We start from the raw sequence: 21,309 nt of genomic DNA, 5'->3' as shown, positions 1-21,309 counted from the left end.
TGCAACGTTCTACCTGTCAATGACTACTTCAGCTTCAACCGCAACAACACAAGAGCACGCAACAGATTCAAACTTAATATTAACCGCTCCAAACTTGACTGTAAAAAATATGACTTCAGCAACCGAGTTGTCGAAGCGTGGAACTCATTACCTGACTCAGTAGTGTCAACCCCTAACCCCCAACATTTTTCCCTTAGACTATCCACGATTGACCTCTCCAGGTTCCCTAGAGGTCAGTAAGGGACGTGCATAAGTGCACCAGTGTGCCTTCCGTCCCCTGTCCAATTGTCTCTCCTTATCTCATTTATCTTTTCTTCCTTTCAAATATGTTCACCTATACTTTTATATCTTTTCTTCTATTCTTTACTTATATTATTACATATCTATTCTCTTCAATGTGTATTATGTATTGGAATAAGTAAGTAAGTAAGTAAGTAAGTAAGTAAATAAATAAATAAATAAATAAATAAATAAATAAATAAATAAATTTGTAGACAGCTATCAAGTCTCCACTCAGTCTCCTCCTTTGCAGACTAAACATCCCTAGATCCTTTAACCGTTTCTCATAGGACGTGGTTTCCAGACCATTCACCATCCTTGTAACTCTCCTTTGAACTTGCTGTAGTTTATCAATGTCCTTTTTGTCATGTTTATCTTCTGTAGAGACAATTATACTTCATGGATTGTCCAGCACTACTGTTAACTCTTTTGTATTGATGTGTTATAATCATGATGTAGTTCACCTGAGGATATTTTTTTTGCTATTTTGAGCAAATGCAGTAAAGATAGTCTCCAAACGTAAAGCATTTTTTACCTCTTTTCTCCACCTAGGAATTAAAACTGTGATCAAGGAACCAAAAATGTCAACTCCCTTTGCTTCTCTCAGCAAGATTCGCAGAATGCCACTCCAGTTGCAGCCAACAGAGTAAGTGTGGGTTTATTGGAGGAAATCATCTAAATCTGTACTAGAAAAAAAATCCCATATTTTGGCTTTGGAAATATCACAATAAACTTCAGATCGTGCAGAATGCAGCTGCGAGAGCAATCTTGGGCTTTCCCAAATATGCCCATGTTACACCAACACTCCGCAGTCTGCATTGGTTGCCGATAAATTTCCGGTCACAATTCAAAGTGTTGGTTATGACCTATAAAGCCCTTCATGGCACTGGACCAGATTATCTCAGGGACCGCCTTCTGCTGCACGAATCCCAGCGACCAGTTAGGTCCCACAGAGTGGATCTTCTCCAGGTCCCGTCAACTAAACAATGTCATTTGGCGGGACCCAGGGGAAGAGCCTTCTCTGTGGCGGCCCCGGCCCTCTGGAACCAACTACCCCCAGAGATTAGAATTGCCCCCACCCTCCTTGCCTTTTGTAAGCTACTTAAAACCCACCTCTACCGTCAGGCATGGGGGAATTAAGATACTTTTTCCCCCTAGGCCTTTACAATTCTATGCATGGTATGTATGTATGTACTGTATGTATGTTTGGTTTTTATATTAATGGGTTTTTAATCATTTTTAGTATTGAATTACTATTGTACACTGTTTTATTGTTGCTGTTAGCCGCCCCGAGTCTCCGGAGAGGGGCGGCATACAAATCCAATAGATAGATAGATAGATAGATAGGTGGACAGTCCTCTTTTGAATGACTAAAATGGCCCTTAAGTTTCTTCCAATAGTGGGAACATTACATAGGAGAGTTTAAATGTTTCTAATACACTTAGTTCCATTCAGTTTTACTACAGTTTGAAACTATTAGCCATGGCCTTTTATAGATTTTTATTACTTCCTATCATGATGTTATGTATTCATACAGGAAATCCTGAGTTCTTGTTTGAGTTATGCACTATGGAGATGGGCGGCATACAAATCTAAATAATAATAATAATAATAATAATAATAATAATAATAATAATAGAAGAACTAAAACGTTCCACAGAATAATTTGTACGGGAACCTTGCAAATGTGATTGCAGACATGATACAGTGACATCATAATTTGAATGATTTTTCATCTTTATTTTTTAAAAATTGTTTCTCCCATTTGTTTCTGGATTTTAGGAAAAAGTCAGGACCACTCCCGATCAATATCCAGAATGGTAAGTTAACAAAGCTTTACACCTTTTATTTTAAATGCTAGTTGTAAACATTGTAAGTTTTTCTTATACTTTAATGGTCCATAGGAATATTTTCACATCCCAGATATTCATTAAAAATGCTTGGGTTTAAATACCATGTTGTTAATGTTATATATTTCCATAAAGATTTTAAAAATCTACTAGCAAACAATTAAACCACAAAATGCTCTGAAAATAACCTTTGAGGCATATATAGGAAATATGGAACTCAGAAAGATCTGCTTGATCTAGCCAATTGATTTGATCAGATTGATTTTTACAGCCATATTAGCAAAAGATGGTGGATTCAATTAAATAATGCTGTTTTAATGTATTGCACAGTTATCCTGGAGAAAATAACTGCTTTGAATCAGTCTTTCACTTTGTTATATTGGTGCATATGGGAAAATGATAGAATTGATACCATGTGACAATGGATATTTCTTTCTAAACTATCGAGTCCTTGGTTGTTTTCTTGCAGATGTTTCATTACCCAACTAGATAGCATCATCAGTGCTGGAAGAGTGTGAGGCTTGCTCTCTCTCTCTCTCTCAACAAGCAGAATAAAGAGAACATCATAGGTTTGCTCTTGATAATAGTGTAATTCCTTTGATTCACAGAAGATGAAGCTGCTATGATGGATGAAATTCTAGGGCCAGGAGCTCAAATCCCAGTACAAATTAATTTGCCTTCTTGCTCAAATGGAGCTACACCACAATCAACCATTCTTGGTAGGAGTCAAAGAATTGGACATAGAATTATGTACTGGGTAATGCTAAGCATTTACATTAGCCACACAGTCTCACTTTGGAATGAGTAAGAGTAAGTTTAATCATAATTCATTGTACAGTTTAAAAAGCTGACTCAGACTTAATGAGACCCATGTTCCTGTGCTAAGAATACTTTGTGGTTCCTTATAGATTTGGCCCAGAATTTGGATTTCAAGAAACCTAAATTTGGGGTATAGAACGAAACCAATAAAGCCCCTCTCCCTGAAATCAGATAGCTTCTTCTCATGAGATACAGTGTTCCCTCGATTTTTGCGGAGGATATGTTCTGAGACCGCCCGCGAAAGTTGAATTTCCGCAAAGTAGAGATGCGGAAGTAAATACACCATTTTTGGCTATTCACAAGCCTTCCCTTAACACTTTAAACCTCTAAATTACCATTTCCCATTCCCTTAACAACCATTTACTCACTATTATTACTGGTACTCACCATTGAATAAGACACTTAGTGATCCTGATATTTATAAACATAATTATTTATTAACAATAATTTTTTTTTTGTTATTTATTTGCAAAAATTATTAGTTTAGCGATGATGTATGACGTCATCGGGCAGGAAAAACTGTGGTATAGAAAAAAACCCGTGAAGTATTTTTTAATTAATATTTTTTGAAAAACCATGGTTATCCGCGAAGTTTGAACCCGCGAAAATCGAGGGAACACTGTACCGCTATAGATAAAGAGCCAATGTAGGCAACATAGCAAATCTTCGGGAAGTATGCCCCATTTTTTTAACTATACAAAGTGCCTTTAAACCGATTGCTAGCACGAAGGTTCACCCAGTTGTCCTCATATTTTATGTCTTCAGGGAATGCTCCGACTGATATGGAGTTGATGACTTCCATGATGCAGAAGATCGCGTTTTTGGAGCAGAAAGTCAAAAGCCAAGTACAAGCCATCCAAGAGAAGGTGACAACACAACCAATGCAGGAGTTTCCCTTTGTAACAGTTCAGACTGGAAACTCTTGAAGATTTTGTTATTTTTAATTTTTATGCTATTTTTTTAGGCCAGCTTGTAGTAGATATCTCATTAAAGATAAGCAGAAAAATTAAGTAGAGTCATGATTACAATAAAAATAGTATAAAACGAGGGCAGTGTTTTTAATAGGAAAGTAAACACAAGAACAATGGGACACAATCTGAGGTTAGTTGGGGGAAAGATCAAAAGCAACATGAGAAAATATTATTTTACTGAAAGAGTAGTAGATCCTTGGAACAAACTTCCAGCAGACGTGGTTGGTAAATCCACAGTAACTGAATTTAAACATGCTTGGGATAAACATAGATCCATCCTAAGATAAAATACAGGAAATAGTATAAGGGCAGACGAGATGGACCATGTGGTCTTTTTCTGCCGTCAATCTTCTATGTTTCTATGTAATATTTGTTACTTGAGAGGGGCGGCATACAAATACAAGTAATAAAATAAATAACATAAAATATTATAAGATCAAAATAAGAGACCAGAGGATAATAAATGTAGGGAATTTGGCACAAGATATGCAAAGAAATTTAAAAGATACAATAAAAAACCCTGGTATGGTAAAAGGGCATTACTCTATAGTTGCTATTAGATTGGTATGTTTGGAGTTAATACTCAGACATGTTTCCTTTGACAAGACACTTGGGGAAGATTGCAGTTTTAAAAGCTGAATAGATGTACTTGTAAAGAGGTACAGATAATTCCTTGACTTATGACTGCAATTGGGACCAGAAATTTGGTTTTATGTTGATATGGTTATAAGTTGAAGTACCACATAACCAGAAGTAAATATTTGATTTTTTTCGCAGTAGTAGTTAAACAAATATGGAGGTGGTTAAGTGAGCAGGGCAGTTGTTAAACAAGTGACACAGTTGTTAACCAAACCCATTCTTTGAATGGGCAGTTTTTGCCATAAACCGGCAAAAAACATTGTGAATCAGTCACACTACCATGATACACCATACCTGGTGTTGACTGTAAAGCCAAAAGTTGACTGTAGAAGAACAGACAGGATTAGCGGGTGGAGTTAAATATATCATTACCTTAGAATTCTTGTGTGTCCAAAAACATTCCAAGTCCTGCTCCCCTCCCCCTTGAATTCCTTTGACCCTTATTGAGCACCAATTTAGTAGGGGTCATTAGTTGATCTGATTCTTACGTGTAGGCTTGAATAAATCTGAAATGTCTTTGAATATTAGTAGCTCAGGTTGGTAGTTATACTGTTGCTTTGAGCTCTGAACTTGGCGATTTGGTTGCAACGGGGATGAAAGGTTGGCAACTTAATGTGTGGGTCCTGATCCTTTGCACTGTCAGGGGGCAATAGAAATAGTCAAGGGTGGTAGAATTTTTCCAATGCAGATAATGAAGCGTGAATACTACCAATTGCAAATAGGTAGGGGATTAATGTGCTTTCCAAGTTTCAGAAAATTGTCTGGCTCTATGTCTATAATCCATAATTGTCTGGCTCTATGTCTAGAGGGTTAGGTCCCACAGAGTTGGCCTTCTCCGGGTCCCATCGACTAAACAATGTCGTTTGGTGGTACCCAGGATAAAAGCCTTCTCTGTGGCGGCCCCGACCCTCTGGAACCAGCTCCCCCCAGATATCAGAGTTGCCCCCACCCTCCTTGCCTTTTGCAAGCTCCTTAAAAACCACCTCTGTCGTCAGGCATGGGGGAATTGAAATTTTTCCCTTCCCCCTAGGCTTATAGAATTTATACATGGTATGCTTGTATGTATGATTGGTTTTTTAAATTGGGGTTTTTAAGATTATTTTTAATATTAGATTTGTTTACATTGTCTTTTTTATTGTTGTTAGCTGCCCCGAGTCTTCGGAGAGGGGCAGCGTACAAATCTAATAAATGAATGAATGAATGAATGAATGAATAAAGAGAAAGAAAGAAAGAAAGAAAGAAAGAAAGAAAGAAAGAAAGAAAACTCCGAGTCAGCTTTGGATTGAGCGGCATATAAATAGACTAAATAAATAAATTAGAGATGCGGTGGCTCAGTGGCTAAGAAACTGAGCTTGTCGATCAGAAAGCTGGCAATTCAGCGGTTCAAATCCTTAGCGCCACGTAACTGACTGAGTTCCTGTTACTTGCCGCAGCTTCCGCCAAACTAACAGTTCGAAAGCACGTAGAAAATGCAAGTCGTTAAATAAGGACCCCCTTTGGTGGGAAGGTAATAGCGTTCCGTGTGCCTTTGGCATTTAGCCATGCTGATCACATGACCATGGAGACGTCTTCGGACAGCGCCTGCATTCTGGCTTTGAAACAGAGATGAACACTGCCCCCTAGAGTCGTGAATAACTAGCACACACCTGCAAGGGAAACCTTTACCTTTATGTCTATAATGATCAAGTTGGGTTTGCATTAATACAAAAAGCAACTTGCTTTTGGGTTGGCAGAACAAGAGGATCAGAGAACTTGAGGAGCTGGTGAAAACCCTTCAGAAGAGAACAGGTAACGTCACATTAACTTTCCTTGCCTTTTAGTTAGTCCTCAACAGCAGGGAACAGGGAGCAGACCCATCCTCAAATACAGCTCATCTGTTTGGAACCCATATCGCATCTCAGACATTAATACCCTTGAAAATGTCCAAAGATACTTCACCAGAAGAGCCCTTCATTCCTCCACTCGAAACAGAATACTCTACGAAACTAGACTTACAATCCTGGGTCTTGAAAGCTTAGAACTACGACGCCTTAAGCATGATCTAAGTATTGCCCACAAGATCATATGCTGCAATGTCCTGCCTGTCAAAGACTACTTCAGCTTCAACCACAACAACACAAGAGCACACAACCGATCCAAGCTTAATATTAACCGCTCCAAACATGACTGTAAAAAATATGACTTTAGTAATCAGGCTGTCGAAGTGTGGAACTCATTACCGGATTCTGTAGTATCATCCCCTAACCCCCAACATTTTACCCTTAGACTATCCACGGTTGACCTCTCCAGATTCCTAAGAGGTCACATTCTCCACCACCTGAGGTGCTGCAAAGTCCCTGATCAAGACAATGTCTTCAGAGGTGCTAAGAGCAACCCAGCCAAGGGGGGTCACTCACGAACGCGAATCCTAGAAAGAAGACTTGGACCCATTTTCTCTCTGGGTGATGTGACACAGTATGGAGCTGTGTACCTCTTTTTATTTGGGAGCATAAGCAGATAGGGATAATTACACGTACCTGTCAAGTGATACACAAACATCAAATAACATAACTTCAAACATGACATATCTTTGAGTCCTTCCTTTCCCCAGATATCACAAACCAATTTCCTTGAAACATTTCCTTTGAGCAAATGTTTCTCACACCTAATTTCTCTGAAGCCTTCTGCCTTATCACAACCAATCTCCTTTATCACAGTCTCGTCCTGTTTTGCTTCAGGCAATATAAATTTCCCCCTTTGATCGTATAACGTCCTGTTTGGAGTGATCTATATTTGTTTATCAGTGATATGTTTATTGAACCCTTTTATGGTCAGTTGTCTTCCTGTTGCAAATTCACCAGAAGTGCAGGCTTAAGCAAGTTAGTACCTTCCTATCCTGGCTATAATAGAATCAGGGTAAGCAGAGCATTTTTATGCTAGAGGTCCAGATATATATAATATGATATATTCCTATTCTAACATTTATGCTATACTGCAACAGTAAGGGGCGTGCATAAGCGCACTAGAGTGCCTTCCGTCCCCTGTCCTATAGTCTCTCCTATATCTCGTATTTCTTCTCTACTATATCCTCTATAACCTTCATTGTGTATTATTGTGTATTGGACAAAATAAATAAATAAATAAAATAAAAATGCAGGGGTGGGTTCCTCCCAGTTTACAACGGTTCTATAGAACCGGTAGCAAACAGGTGGCGACGTCACAGAGCTGGTTCTGTCAGTGCCAGTTCATAGACGCATCCATCTTTTTTGGGGGGGCTACTTTTTCTGGTTTTTGCTTCTGCACATACACACCAGCTGAGTTTTTAGCACTGTCCATGCGTGCAGACCAGCGTGGCATAGCCACAGGGCAGAGGAGGAAGCGAACCGGCAACAAGGTAAGTTAGAATCCACCCCTGTGACAATGTCTTGGTAAAGATGGTAAATGCAAAGCAAGGGTCCATATTTCAACCTTAGCATTAATAAAGAGATGGATCTTAAGACTTTGTAGACTACTAAGATCTGAAACTGATGAAATGTGGAAAAATAATATGAAGGATATACAGTAACCCCTCTCTATTTGCGGTTCATATTTTATGGATTCCCTACTTCACGGGTTTTCAAAGGGGGCTTAAATCCATTAAATCCATTGAAAATTTTAAATCCATTAAATCCATTGAAAATTTTAAATCCATTAAAAATCCATAAAATTATTCTACAGTGCTACTGTACTCTATTAAAGAAACTGGTAGGATATCACATGTAGGTCCAGCTGAGAAACATTATAGATAGTGATGGGCGAACCGAACCCACACAATTCGAGTCCTTACCGAATTTTGCGGTGTTCGGTATACCGGACATGAACCTGAAATTTTTTGAAACTTTGTGTTCGGCGTTCGGAGCTTTGACCTCACCGGCAGGTTGCTAAGGACGCCAAGGTGATCACTTCCTGGATTCCATGGAATCCAGGAAGTGATCACCTTGGCGTCCTTAGCAATCTGCCGGTATACGTGATGTCAAAGCTCCGCCCCTGGAATCTTTTGGTGAGATTCACCGTTCGGGTTCGGCCGAATTTTGCGTAAAGTTCGGCCGAATTTGCCGAACCCGAACACCGTTGGGTTCGCCCATCACTAATTATAGAATTACTGTTTAATGCAAAGGGTGGGTTTTAAAAGTCCAAATACTCGTTAAATACATTAAAAAATATCTTTCCTCTACTTCACAGAAATTTGTTTTTCACGGGTGGTCTTGGAACGCATCCCCTGTGAAAAACGAGGGATTACTGTATATCCCAAAGTAAATTTGTCTTATTTTCTGTTCCGAATCAACACATTTATTGATTTTTTTTACTTTGGTATAGTTTGATATTTAAAAGAAAAAAAGAAAAAGGAATTCCAAATTCTTTCTTTCTTTCTTTTTGCTTCTCTATAGAAAAAGAACCATCAGGGGCAACCCGAGTTGAGGAACTGGAAATATTATGCCTTCAGCTGCAACGTCAAGTTTGGGAGATGGAGGTTAGCTTAATAATGGAAATTTATTTATTTTTTAAATAAAATCCTTTTTCCTCTAGGAATCTGACTTTTTCATGAACTCAAGGAAAACGGACAGTTGTTGATATGGAAAACTGCAGCATGTCTAATGCAAAGAGTAGTGGAAAAAAGAGAGGACACACACAAATACCACCCTTTATGCAGTGATGGGCTGCCAAATTTTTTATTGCCACACTGTGGGGGTGGCTTGATGGTCATGTGATGGGTAGGAGTGGCTTGCTGGACATGTGACCAGGTGGGAGTGATTTGACAATCATGTGACCGGGAGTGCCTTAAAGGTCATGTGACTGGATAGGAATGGCTTACCGACCAAGATAAAAGTTCAATTAGATGCTTGGACACTTTTTCAGTTGATTAAGTCACAAAAAGGACAAACGACAGACAGCGTTATTGGTTGAGGAGCACAGTAACATTTTAAGGTTATGTACTGAACTCACAAGGTTCAGTATGATAACAGATTAGGCAAATAGCTCAATTTTCTTTAATTGCTATAAAAGGTCAGTTCTAGATCATGATTAAAGCAGTTTATGGGTATACTATTTAATGATTTCCTATTTTAAAAGAAATTAAGGATCATGCTAAGGTATTAGAGAAGGAAGGACAATTAAAAAAACCTGTTAAGCATTCAGTAATCAAGTATGACCCCCCTGGGTGGGGGTAGCAACCCATTACTGCCTTTATGCCAAATTTGATTTCATTGAGGGCTGTATCAGGGTTGTGCTTGGCCTGGGGGAGGGGCATTGCCAAAGTGGGTGTGGCCAGCTCAACATCACTCATGTCAGGAGTACCTGTGGTGGCCCAAATACTCTACCAGGGAAAACGAGCTCCTAAGCTTTGTTTTCGGCTGCGGCAGCCTCCTGCAACCCTCTAACAGAGGCACCACAGACTGATCCTTCGCTGTTTCCAAGTTCTAAGCACCCCAAGAGCTGGATCTGGCCTGCAGACCTTGAGTTTGACACTCCTTCTTAATGCCTTTCTCTGTTGCTATTAAGAAGGGGCGGAGGGACTGTGAATCTGCCAGAGTGGCTTCGTGTCAGGACTTCCTTCCCCCCCCAAAAATATTTTAAAATGTATTAAAATTCCCTAGTTAAACATGGCCTTAGTTGACTTGCAGGAAAACCAGTAATTTCAAATGTTAACAATTGTAATTTTCCTATTCCATTTTGGAATGTACATATTTAGTCATTTGGAGAGACAAAGATTAATGCACCAATTAATAATTAATAATAATAATAATAATTTATTGGATTCGTATGCCGCCCCTCTCCGTAGACTCGGGGCGGCTAACAACAGTGATAAAAACAGCATGTGACAATCCAATAATAAAACAACTAAAAACCCTTATTATAAAACCAAAAATACACACAGACATACCATGCATAACTTGTAATGGCCTAGGGGGAAGGAATATCTCAACTCCCCCATGTCTGGCGGTATAAATGAGTCTTGAGTAGTTTACGAAAGACAGGGAGGGTGGGGGCAATTCTAATCTCCGGGGGGAGTTGGTTCCAGAGGGCCGGGGCCACCATAGAGAAGGCTCTTCCCCTGGGGCCCGCCGAACAACATTGTTTAGTCGACAGGACCCGGAGAAGGCCAACTCTGTGGGACCTTATCAGTCGCTGGGATTCGTGCAGTAGCAGGCGGTTCTGGAGGTAGTCTGGTCCAATGCCATGTAGGGCTTTAAAGGTCATGACCAACACTTTGAATTGTGACCGGAAACTGATCGGCAGCCAATGCAAGCCATGGAGTGTTGAGGAAACATGGGCGAATCTAGGGAGCCCCACGATGGCTCTCGCGGCCGCATTCTGCACGATCTGAAGTTTCCGAACACTTTTCAAAGGTAGCCCCATGCAGTGTTCCCTCTAATTTTTTTGGGGGGTGGGCGGAAAAGTATAGTGTCTGAGCGGCAGTCCCTTTGGGACTGGGCGGCACAGAAATAATAAATAAATAAATAAATAAACAAACAACCAAACAAACAAAAAACCCACCCTGTTTTGCCTCAGAGAATTTCAAAATAAAATACTGTACTGTGTGTCTATAACAGTGAGCTCATAATAGGGCAACTCTATCAATATCAAAATGCCACTTAAATAGTTGAGCTAGTTTCAAACTAGATTTTGATTTTCTTTCTCTCTTCCTTACTCCCATTCTTTTTCTTTCTCTTTTCCTTCCTCTCTTTTTTCTATCTGTTTCTCTCTCTTCCTCTCTCTCTCCTTCCCTCTCACTCTTTCCCTCTCGGCTTCTGGGCAGGTTTGGAAAACTCTGAGTTGATGATGATTTTTAAGTGAGCGATTGCTCACTGCTCAGCTTAGAGGGAACTATGGCCCCATGTAGAGAGCGGTGCAGTAGTCGAACCTCGAGGTGATGAGGGCGCGAGTGACTGTTTAATAAATACCATCAGATTTCTTGTCCTCTGAATGTTCTATTCCCTCTCTCCTAAAGCGGTTTCTGAATGACTATGGATTGATCTGGGTCGGGGAAGATCCAGATTCTTTGAGAGATGTGGAATCCCAAGAGGAAGAAGAGAGTCTGCCCTCAAGGACTTTTTGGAAACCAGGTTAGCTGGGAGAAATGACTGAATGAAAATATGCTCCATCTTTTCATCTTTTATTTTAATATCTTCTTCTCCCCTTTGTCGATTGGGTTTATGAACAATGAAAGGCGTGTTGTCAGTTTCTTGAAAGAGGAAACAGTCTTTTTTTCTTTGCAAAATTTCACAGAGTAGCTATGCATTTTGATATCTTCTCCCCATCAATGCTCATTATATCATCCTGCTGATATGTGTTCTGTCGGGCTCTCTGGTAGAATCCTCCCAAAAATTCACAGGTACAAATTTCAGATACAAAAAACGTTTGAAAATTCAAAACAGTGTTGTTTATAATGAAAATTCACTTAAACTAAGCCCTCTTTTGGTATAGCAAAGAGCACTGGTCTCCAAACAAACTGGTCATTTGTACAAGTCCCTTATCAGTCCTGTGATACTTCGCTTGCAGCTGTGAGGCAATTCACAGCCCTTCTTCTTTCACAAAGTGAAACACACTTTGCTCTGCTTTAGTTTCAAAGCGGGGAAAAATCAGCACACAAAAGGTCAAAGTCAGTAAAGCAGTCACGAAACACCACAATCAGATAATCCTCCACAATGGCGAAACCCACAGGCTGCTATTTATAGCAGCCTCACTAATGACCACAGCCCCACCCAACCACAGGTGGCCTCATTTTCTTTGATAATAATCTCTCAGTTGTTGTTGCCTATGCATTGCTCTCCGCATGCGTGGCTGTATCATTAACTCTTGTTCTGAATCCAAGGAGGAGCTAGAGAATTGATCTCCTTCTGAGCTGTCTGCCACACTCTCCTCCTCCCTGTCACTCATGTCTTCTTGGTCAGAGGAGCCTTCATCAGCAGATTCCACCAGGGGCAAAACAGGCCTGCAGCATGTGGGTGTCTCCCCCACATCCACAATCCTTGGGGCAGGAGCAGGGCCAGAGCTAACCACAACAATATGTCTATAGAGATTCTCAATTATCCAGCTTGTGTTTGTCCCAAATATGTTTTCAAAAGGCATTCTTGGGTGTTTTTTCTCTTCAAGACATTTTGCTTCTCATCCAAGAAGCTCCTTTAGTTCTTGTCTTCAAGGGAAAAAAAAAAGAAGAATGTCTAATTGCTTTTTGAAAAGCAATCCTGCTTATAGTTAGATTGTGCAGAATGCTGCGAGAGCAATCATGGGCTTCCCTAAATATGCCCATGTTACACCAACACTCCACAGTCTGCATTGGTTGCCGAACAATTTCCGGTCACAATTCAAAGTGTTGGTTATGACCTATAAAGCCCTTCATGGCATCGGACCAGAATATCTCCGGGACCACCTTCTGCCGCACGAATCCCAGCGACCGGTTATGTCCCACAGAGTTGGCCTTCTCCAGGTCCCGTCAACTAAACAATGTCGTTTGGCAGGACCCAGGAGAAGAGCCTTCTCTGTGGCGGCCCCGACCCTCTGGAACCAGCTCTCCCCGGAGATTAGAACTGCCCCCACCCTCCTTGCCTTTTGTAAAGTTCTTAAGACCCATCTCTGCCGTCAGGCATGGGGGAACTGAGACATCTCCCCCGGGCCTATACAGTTTATACATGGTATGTTTGTGTGTATGCTTGCTTTTAATAATGGTGTTTTTAGTGTTTTTTAAATTATTAGATTTATTCTTATATTGTTTTTGTTATTGTTGTGAGCCGCCACAAGTCTACGGAGAGGGGCGGCATACAAATCTAATAAATAATAATAATAATAATAACAACAACAACAACAACAACAACAAATAGCAAGACATTCAGATAGGTCTTGAAAGAAAAAAATTATTGACTGTTCCTGTCAAAGCTGATTTATTTTGTACACTAGAAAACCATAATTGGCCACTCATTTTTCTATTCACATGAGTTTGGAAATTCTTCCGCTGATTCCTGAAGATTAAATATTTTATTTTGTTGTTGTTTATAATTCAATTTATACTGTGAGTATTTTAATTATGTACTTTTAATTATATTGCAGATCTTTTGGAGGAGGTTTTGCAGTGCGAATTACTGTAGTGATTTAAAATATATTTTTAAAAGTTACAAACATATCTTAGTTTTTACAGCATAGCTTGCTGGAGAATTCTGGGAATTGAAGTCCACAAGTCTTAAAGTTGCCAAGTTTGAAGACCTCTGTTTTAGACTCTGCCATGTATCTGTCCCAGGGGATCACTCTACCTGTAGCACAAGATGAGAAATTTATCAAATAAAGCAATGCCTTTGTTATAGAAATGCAGATAATAATAATAATAATAATAATAATAATAATAATAATAATAATAATAAGAAGAAGAAGTTGTGGTTGGCTCTGGCCCAGCTCCTGCCCCAGGGAATGTGGAGGTAGATGCAGAGGAAACTTCAACATGACATAGGTCTGTGTTATTGCCGACAGAGTCAGTTCAGAGTTTAGTTTCCCCAGACAAAGAAGAAGGTGGGAGTGACTTGGAAGAGGGGGGCTTGGCACACAGCCCAGGCAGTCAATCTCCCTTATCTTCCATTGATTCGGATGAAGAAGCCTTGGACCCATGCAAGCGCTGAATTATGCATAGAAGAGACCAAGTAAGGACATATTACAAGAGATAAGAGAGGCCACCTGTGTTTGGGTGGGGCTCCAGTAATTAGGGCTGCTGCTATAAATAGCAGCATGTGGGTTTGGCCATTGTGGAAGAGTATCTGATCGCAGTTCTTCAGGAATCGTGTGTTGCTGTTTTCTGGACTTTGTTGATTTTTCATGCCTTTGAAACCAAAGCAGAGCAACGTGTGTGTGTGTGTGTGTGTCTCACTTCATTGGAAGAAGGGGTGTGAAGTTTCTTCACAGCTGCTAGCTAAGTACTTAATGACTGCTTAAGGGAAATTGTACAGGCTACCCGGTTGTTTTGGGACGAGTGCTCGTTGCAATACAAAAAGAGTGCTTAGTTTATTTTGGATTTTGTGATAAAGAATATTGTTTTGAGTTTTCAAACGTGTGTGTGTCTGAAATTTTGTATTTTCGGGAGGCTCCTACCAGAGAGCTTAGCAGAACATCTTTCAGTAAAATAATATTTATTAGATTTGTATGCCGCCCCTCTCCGAGGACTCGGAGCGATAATATTCCATTTGTTTGCCACCTTCCATCAAACTAGTGCCCCTCAAGTGTATTTAGACTACAGTTCCCAGAATTCCTGTCAAGAGAGCATCTGGAGGATATCCCATTTGGTATTTATTTATTTATTTATTTATTTTGTCCAATGCACAATACATATTGAAGAGGATAGACATGAGTTATTATATATAAAGAAAGGATATAAAAGTCCAATACACAATGAGGGTTTTAGTGGGTATATATCTATATGCACATAGTAAAATACATGATGAAGATACTCATAGTAAAATATATCTAAGAAAGAATAGAAAAGAAGATATAGGAATAGAACATATCAATGAAAGAATAGAAGAAGAGATATAGGAATAGAAGAAAGGTATAGGAGATATAGGAGAGCAATAGGACAGGGGACGGAAGGCACTCTAGTGCACTTGTACTCGCCCCTTACTGACCTCTTAGGAATCTGGATAGGTCAACCGTAGATAATCTAAGGGTAAAGTGTTGGGGGTTTGGGGATGACACTATGGAGTCCGGTAATGAGTTCCACGCTTCGACAACTCGGTTACTGAAGTAATATTTTTTTTACAGTCAAGTTTGGAGCGGTTAATATTAAGTTTAAATCTGTTGTGTGCTCTTGTGTTGTTGTGGTTGAAGCTGAAGTAGTCACCGACAGGCAGGACGTTGCAGCATATGATCTTGTGGGCAATACTTAGATCTTGTTTAAGGCATCTTAGTTCTAGGCTTTCTAGGCCCAGGATTGAAAGTCTAGTCTCATAGGGTATTTGGGAAGGTTGCATTGGAATGTTGGTTTTGCTTTAGCCAAGATGCAGTTCCAATAAACTAAACTTGCGCTAAAATTCAGAACTAAATATCACGGGCTGGAAGATGCCTGATCCTTGCCTTCCCACACGTCTTTTCTCCTTTCATGCAGGCGAAGCCATCGTTTCCGAAGCCCCAATCGACTTTGATTTGATTTTCAAGAACCTGAAAGATTTGAATATGTTGGCTGGAGAGGGCGTGTCCCAAGTCAAACACACCACAGGTGGAGCTCGTTTGAAGCGCTTGGATTCAGTTCCGATCACCTTCTATCAGAATGGGATCGTCATGTTCAAGGGACCTTTCCGGTCATATGAAGTTCCTTCCACACAGGTAGGGAACTAGCTTCGAAGAAACCTAAAATTGTTGACTGGCAGCTTATCTGAGATTATCTGAGATTATCTGACAGCATTAGCTCTGAGGAGGTTACGAAATTTAGGTAATCAAATGTTTGCAAGGAAACATCTAAGCACCAAGAACCTCTCGTTTCAACTCTGAGCTAGAAATCTTTTTTAATTAATTAATTATATTTATATTATTTATTTATTTATATTATTTATTTATATTATTTGTATTATTTGTATTATTTATATTATTTATTTATTTATTTATTTATTTATTATTATTATTTTTATTTATTTATCTATCTATCTATCTATCTATCTATCTATCTATCTATCTATCTATCTATCTATCTATCTATCTATCTATCATAGAAACATAGAAACATAGAAGTCTGACGGCAGAAAAAGACCCCATGGTCCATCTAGTCTGCCCTTATACTATTTTCTGTATTTTATCTTAGGATGGATATATGTTTATCCCAGGCATGTTTAAATTCAGTTACTGTGGATTTATCTACCACGTCTGCTGGAAGTTTGTTCCAAGGATCTACTACTCTTTCAGTAAAATAATATTTTCTCATGTTGCTTTTGATCTTTCCCCCAACTAACCTCAGATTGTGTCCCCTTGTTCTTGTGTTCTTGTGTTTCACTATCTATCTATCTATCTATCTATCTATCTATCTATCTATCTATCTATCTATCTATCTATCTATTTATTTATTGGATTTGTATGCCGCCCCTCTCCGTAGACTCGGGGCGGCTAACAACAATAATAAAAACAGCATGTAACAATCCAATACTAAAACAACTAAAAAAAACCTTATTATAAAACCAAACATACATACAAACATTCCATGCATAAAACTGTAAAGGCCTAGGGGGAAAGTGTATCTCAGTCCCCCCATGCCTGGCGGCAGAGGTGGGTTTTAAGAAGCTTACGAAAGGCAAGGAGGGTGGGGGCAATTCTAATCTCTGGGGGGAGCTGGTTCCAGAGAGTCGGGGCCGCCACAGAGAAGGCTCTTCCTCTGGGTCCTGCCAAACGACATAGTTTAGTTGATGGGACCCGGAGAAGACCCACTCTGTGGGACCTAACTGGTCGCTGGGATTCGTGCGGCAGAAGGCGGTCCCTGAGATAATCTGGTCCGGTGCCATGAAGGGCTTTATAGGTCATAACCAAAACTTTGAATTGTGACCGGAAACTGATTGGCAACCAATGCAGACTGCGGAGTGTTGGTGTAACATGGGCATATTTGGGAAAGACCATGATTGCCCCTCGCAGCTGCATTCTGCACGAGCTGAAGTTTCCGAACACTTTTCAAAGGTAGCCCCATGTAGAGAGCATTACAGTAGTCGAGCCTCGAGGTGATGAGGGAAAGATGTTGCTCTAATGTGAGCTGTGGATCGAGGAGGACGTCCAAGTTGCGGACCCTCTCTGAGGGGGTCAATGATTCCCCCCCAGGGTTATGGACGGACAGATAGAATTGTCTTATCAGGGTTGAGTTTGAGTCTGTTGACACCCATCCAGACCCCAACAGCCTCCAGGCACCGGCACATCACTTCCACTGCTTCGCTGACTGGACAAGGGGTGGAGATGTAGATGTATTATAATATTTACAAATTTATTTATTTATAATATAAATAATATTAAATTATTATTAAATTATTAAATTATTATTTATTCTCTTTTTTAATTTATTTGTTCCTTTTTCAATATACAAATCAATAAACTTTTAAAAACAGTACTGTGTCATATGTATCATACAGTTATTTACATTTATTTCTATACATCTTTATTTCTCTGCTCTAACCAATTATACCACCTATGCCACACCTCATAAAATTCTGTTTCCTTTTTGGCTTTCATTTCCAAAGCGAGCCTGTACATCTCTGCACATTCAAGCATTTTATGTATAATTCTTTCATCACTTGGTATATTTTCTAATTTCCGATATTGAGCTTATACAATTCTTGCTGCAGTTATTATTCGTACTGGATTTGTTTCTTTATCTTGTTAATGATTCCTAATAGAAATAGTTCAGGTTTAAATTCTATTTGTTCTCCTATGATTTCTTATAGCCATCTCCTTATCTATTCCCAATACTTCTTCACCTTAGTACATTGCCATCATATATTTTATTTTATTTTTATTTTATTTATTTATTTATTTTGTCCAATATTTGATAAAAAGTCCTTTCTTTCTTGCTACATTTCCATCAATCTGGTTTTATATTATTATACATTTTTGCAAATTTCACCAACCTTAAATACCATCTATAAGGCATATTATATTAGTTCTCTTTAAATGCAGTCGACAATGTTAATTTACAGTTCTTATTCCATATTCTTTCCCACTCCTCTAAAGTTATATTGCAGCCTATATTTTGTGCCTAAGCAATCATCGAAGCCTTCACAATTTCCTCTTCCATTCCTACTTCCAATAAGTGTCTATATATTTTTTGTTATAATTTTTCCTTTATTCCCCATCAGCATTACATCTAGTTGTGTTATCCTTTGCATTCTATATATTCTTCCATTTCTTTTCTGCATCTTGAGTGTGTTTGTAAATATGGCCACCAATCTATGACTATACCCTGGTCTTTTAATTCTTGATTTGGTTTAAGAAATATTCACTTTTATTGGAATTTGAGAGTTACTACCATGTTTTCCCCAAAGTAAGACACTGTCATATATATGTAGATTGTTCTGAGTTCGGGTTTTGCCCCTTGTAATATTTTGAGTGTCTATGCGACGTTTCGGTGAAATCACATTCACCATCATCAGGCTGAAGTTGTAAGCTTCGTGCTGCTGTAGATAATACGTCGCATAGACATGCAAAATATTACACGGGGCAAACCCTGAACTCAGAACAATCTACATATATGTCACATGTTTTTTTTTTGCTGAACTTGAAAATTAAGGGAGACTAGGATAGATCTATTTCAGCCTTATTTTGGCCTCATCAGCTGGCCATACCCACTGGGACTTGAACCTGCAACCTTTGCCTTGTAAGGCAGAGAATTATCCTCTAGGCTACAGTATCCAATCCCTTCAGCTCTGCACCAGGGAAAGGTTACATATTTTTGTGTTGAATCACCCTGGTGTATTGAAGGAACATCACAGCTCCTTTTTTTGTATATATATATTTGAAACCCTTATTTGGCCTTATTTTTGAGGAGGTCTTATTATTTTGGGGCTGTGGAGCCAGACAGGGCTCTTCCTCCTATCTTAAAAATAAAAATTGAATAAATAAATCTTACTTGATTTCCTGCTTTGTCTCTCTAACCCTAACCAGAGGAAATGGTGGGGACCAGCTGCGCATGCATTTAAATATTTTTGGGGAGGGCTTATTTTTGGGGAAGGGTTCATTTTCCGGGAAACACGGTAATACAGGTGCAAAATAAGCCTTTTGTGGCAGTATCCGTCTCCCACCACCAAGCTCCTCCCCATCCTTATAGTGTGGCAGAGAATGGCAAGAATCATATCTTTTAGTAGATCATCGGGCACTTTGATTTTTGCATTTGAAAAGATACGAAGATACGAAGCCGCAAAGATGCAATATGGAGTTGTGAAACTGATGCAAAACTACACTTATTCCATGTTGGGCAAAGGCATACATGTTTATTTATTTTTTCCAGTACACAATGAGGGTTTTAGTGGGTATATATCAATATACACATAGTAAAATACATGATGAAGGTTATAGAGGAGATACTCATAGTAAAATATATCTAAGAAATAATAGAAAAGAAGATATAGGAATAGAATATATCAATGAAAGAATAGAAGAAGAGATATAGGAATAGAGGAAAGGTATAGGAGATAAAGTTCAGCTTGGAATAAGACGTTTCCAACATAAATAGTACATGTTATGTAATTTTATGTTTCGCAGAAACAAGAGCTTTGTAATATCATTGTTAATGATGATGATGATCTAAATGACCGTGCTTGAAAGAGAAAACAAAAGAGAATATGGAACTTGGCAGGGAAACATGAAACAAAAAGGAAACCCTGGAGATTTAAAATAGCAGCACAAAAGGGGAAATGGGAAGATAGATATGGAGAAGTTATTGAGAAGAATATAGAATTAGCCACTGTCCAGTTAGAGAAAAGAAAGAAGAAGGATTCCAACTCAAGCAGATTGGGTAACAGTAGAAATTAGAAATATAGAAATATAGAAATTAATATAGAAATATAGAAATTAACAGAACAGAATAACAGCACAGGGACCTTGGAGGTCCCTAAACTATTTCAGACAAATGGTTGGCCAGTCTCTCCTTAAAAACTTCTAGTGATGGAGCACCCACAACTTCTGAAGGCCAGCCATTTCACTAGTTGATTGCTCTAACCATTAGGAAGTTTCTCCACAGTTCTAGGTTGCTTCTCTTCTTGATTAGTTTTTATCACTGCTTCTTTTCCTGCCCTCAGATGGTGGAATATTCGAACACTAATATCATGTCATCCTTAATCCTTCTTTTCATTAGACTAGCGATACACAATTCCTGCAACCGTTCTTCATGTGTTTTAGCCTCCAGGCCCTTAATCAGTTGCTCTTCTCTGCACTTAATTGAAACCCAAAGCACGCCAAAATATCTGCTTGTGAAATCCCAGGAAAATTATTGGAAACTGTCACGATGTTGATATACATGTTATCCATTTAGCACATTTTTCGGAGTATATGACGCACTGGAATATAAGAAGCATCTTAGTTTGGGGGGAGGGAAATAGTTGTAAAGATAGGTATTCATCTGGCTAGCGTCCTTAGTCTGGTCAACTTCACCACATTATTTTATCCCCTGGTTAGAGGTGAAAAAAATCTTTGGAGGGAGTAGCAATAAAAACGAGCCTGCAAAGACTTAGGGCTGGAAAAAAACTTCTTTGGAGTAGCAGTGAAAATATCCTGCAAGCCGGGAAGATTGTTAGCATCTTGTTAAGGCTGAAAAAAGGCTTTTTTCAGAGTGATTAGCAATGAAAACAAGCCTACAAGTCAGAAAGAGCCGGAAAGATCGTTAGCACCTGGTTAGAGCTGGGGAAATAAAGCTTCGAAAATGCTACATTCAGAATATAAGATGCGCCGATATTTTCAACCCCTTTTATACTCCGAGAATTATGGTAATTGTTTCCAAATAGAATACTCTATGAAATAGAATACCCTATGAGACTAGACTTTCAATCCTGGGCCTAGAAAGTTTAGAACTGAGACACCTTAAACAAGATCTAAGTATTGCCCACAAGATCATATGCTGCAACGTCCTGCCTCTCGGCGACTACTTCAGCTTCAACCACAACAACACAAGAGCACACAACAGATTCAAGCTTAACATTAACCGCTCCAAACTTGATTGTAAAAAATATGACTTCAGTAACCAAGTTGTCGAAGCGTGAAACTCATTACCGGACCCCATAGTGTCATCCCCAAACCCCCAA

The 21,309-nt window shown here is 39.2% G+C and overlaps 1 protein-coding gene across 3 annotated transcripts in view; it reads left to right on the top strand.

Moving 5' to 3' along the window:
• The window catches only part of UBXN11 (UBX domain protein 11), a 55,157-nt gene that overhangs the window by 2,645 nt on the left and 31,203 nt on the right, over positions 1 to 21,309 (top strand). Inside the window, exons 2-9 of one of the 3 annotated variants that reach the window (XM_070764703.1) lie at positions 832 to 925; positions 2,062 to 2,099; positions 2,738 to 2,848; positions 3,714 to 3,814; positions 6,292 to 6,346; positions 8,965 to 9,047; positions 11,526 to 11,640; positions 15,657 to 15,874. In XM_070764703.1, coding sequence (XP_070620804.1) covers positions 861 to 925; positions 2,062 to 2,099; positions 2,738 to 2,848; positions 3,714 to 3,814; positions 6,292 to 6,346; positions 8,965 to 9,047; positions 11,526 to 11,640; positions 15,657 to 15,874 — 786 coding nt within the window. In that variant the 5' untranslated portion in view covers positions 832 to 860. Of the gene's footprint in view, positions 1 to 831; positions 926 to 2,061; positions 2,100 to 2,737; positions 2,849 to 2,874; positions 2,940 to 3,713; positions 3,815 to 6,291; positions 6,347 to 8,964; positions 9,048 to 11,525; positions 11,641 to 15,656; positions 15,875 to 21,309 lie in introns of those variants that run through there. The other 2 variants (XM_070764704.1, XM_070764705.1) reach the window with 2 other exon arrangements.

The sequence above is a fragment of the Erythrolamprus reginae genome, chromosome 11 (assembly GCF_031021105.1).
Source record: "Erythrolamprus reginae isolate rEryReg1 chromosome 11, rEryReg1.hap1, whole genome shotgun sequence".
NCBI classification, from domain to species: domain Eukaryota; kingdom Metazoa; phylum Chordata; class Lepidosauria; order Squamata; family Dipsadidae; genus Erythrolamprus; species Erythrolamprus reginae.
This window is presented reverse-complemented; position numbering and strand designations above follow the sequence as displayed.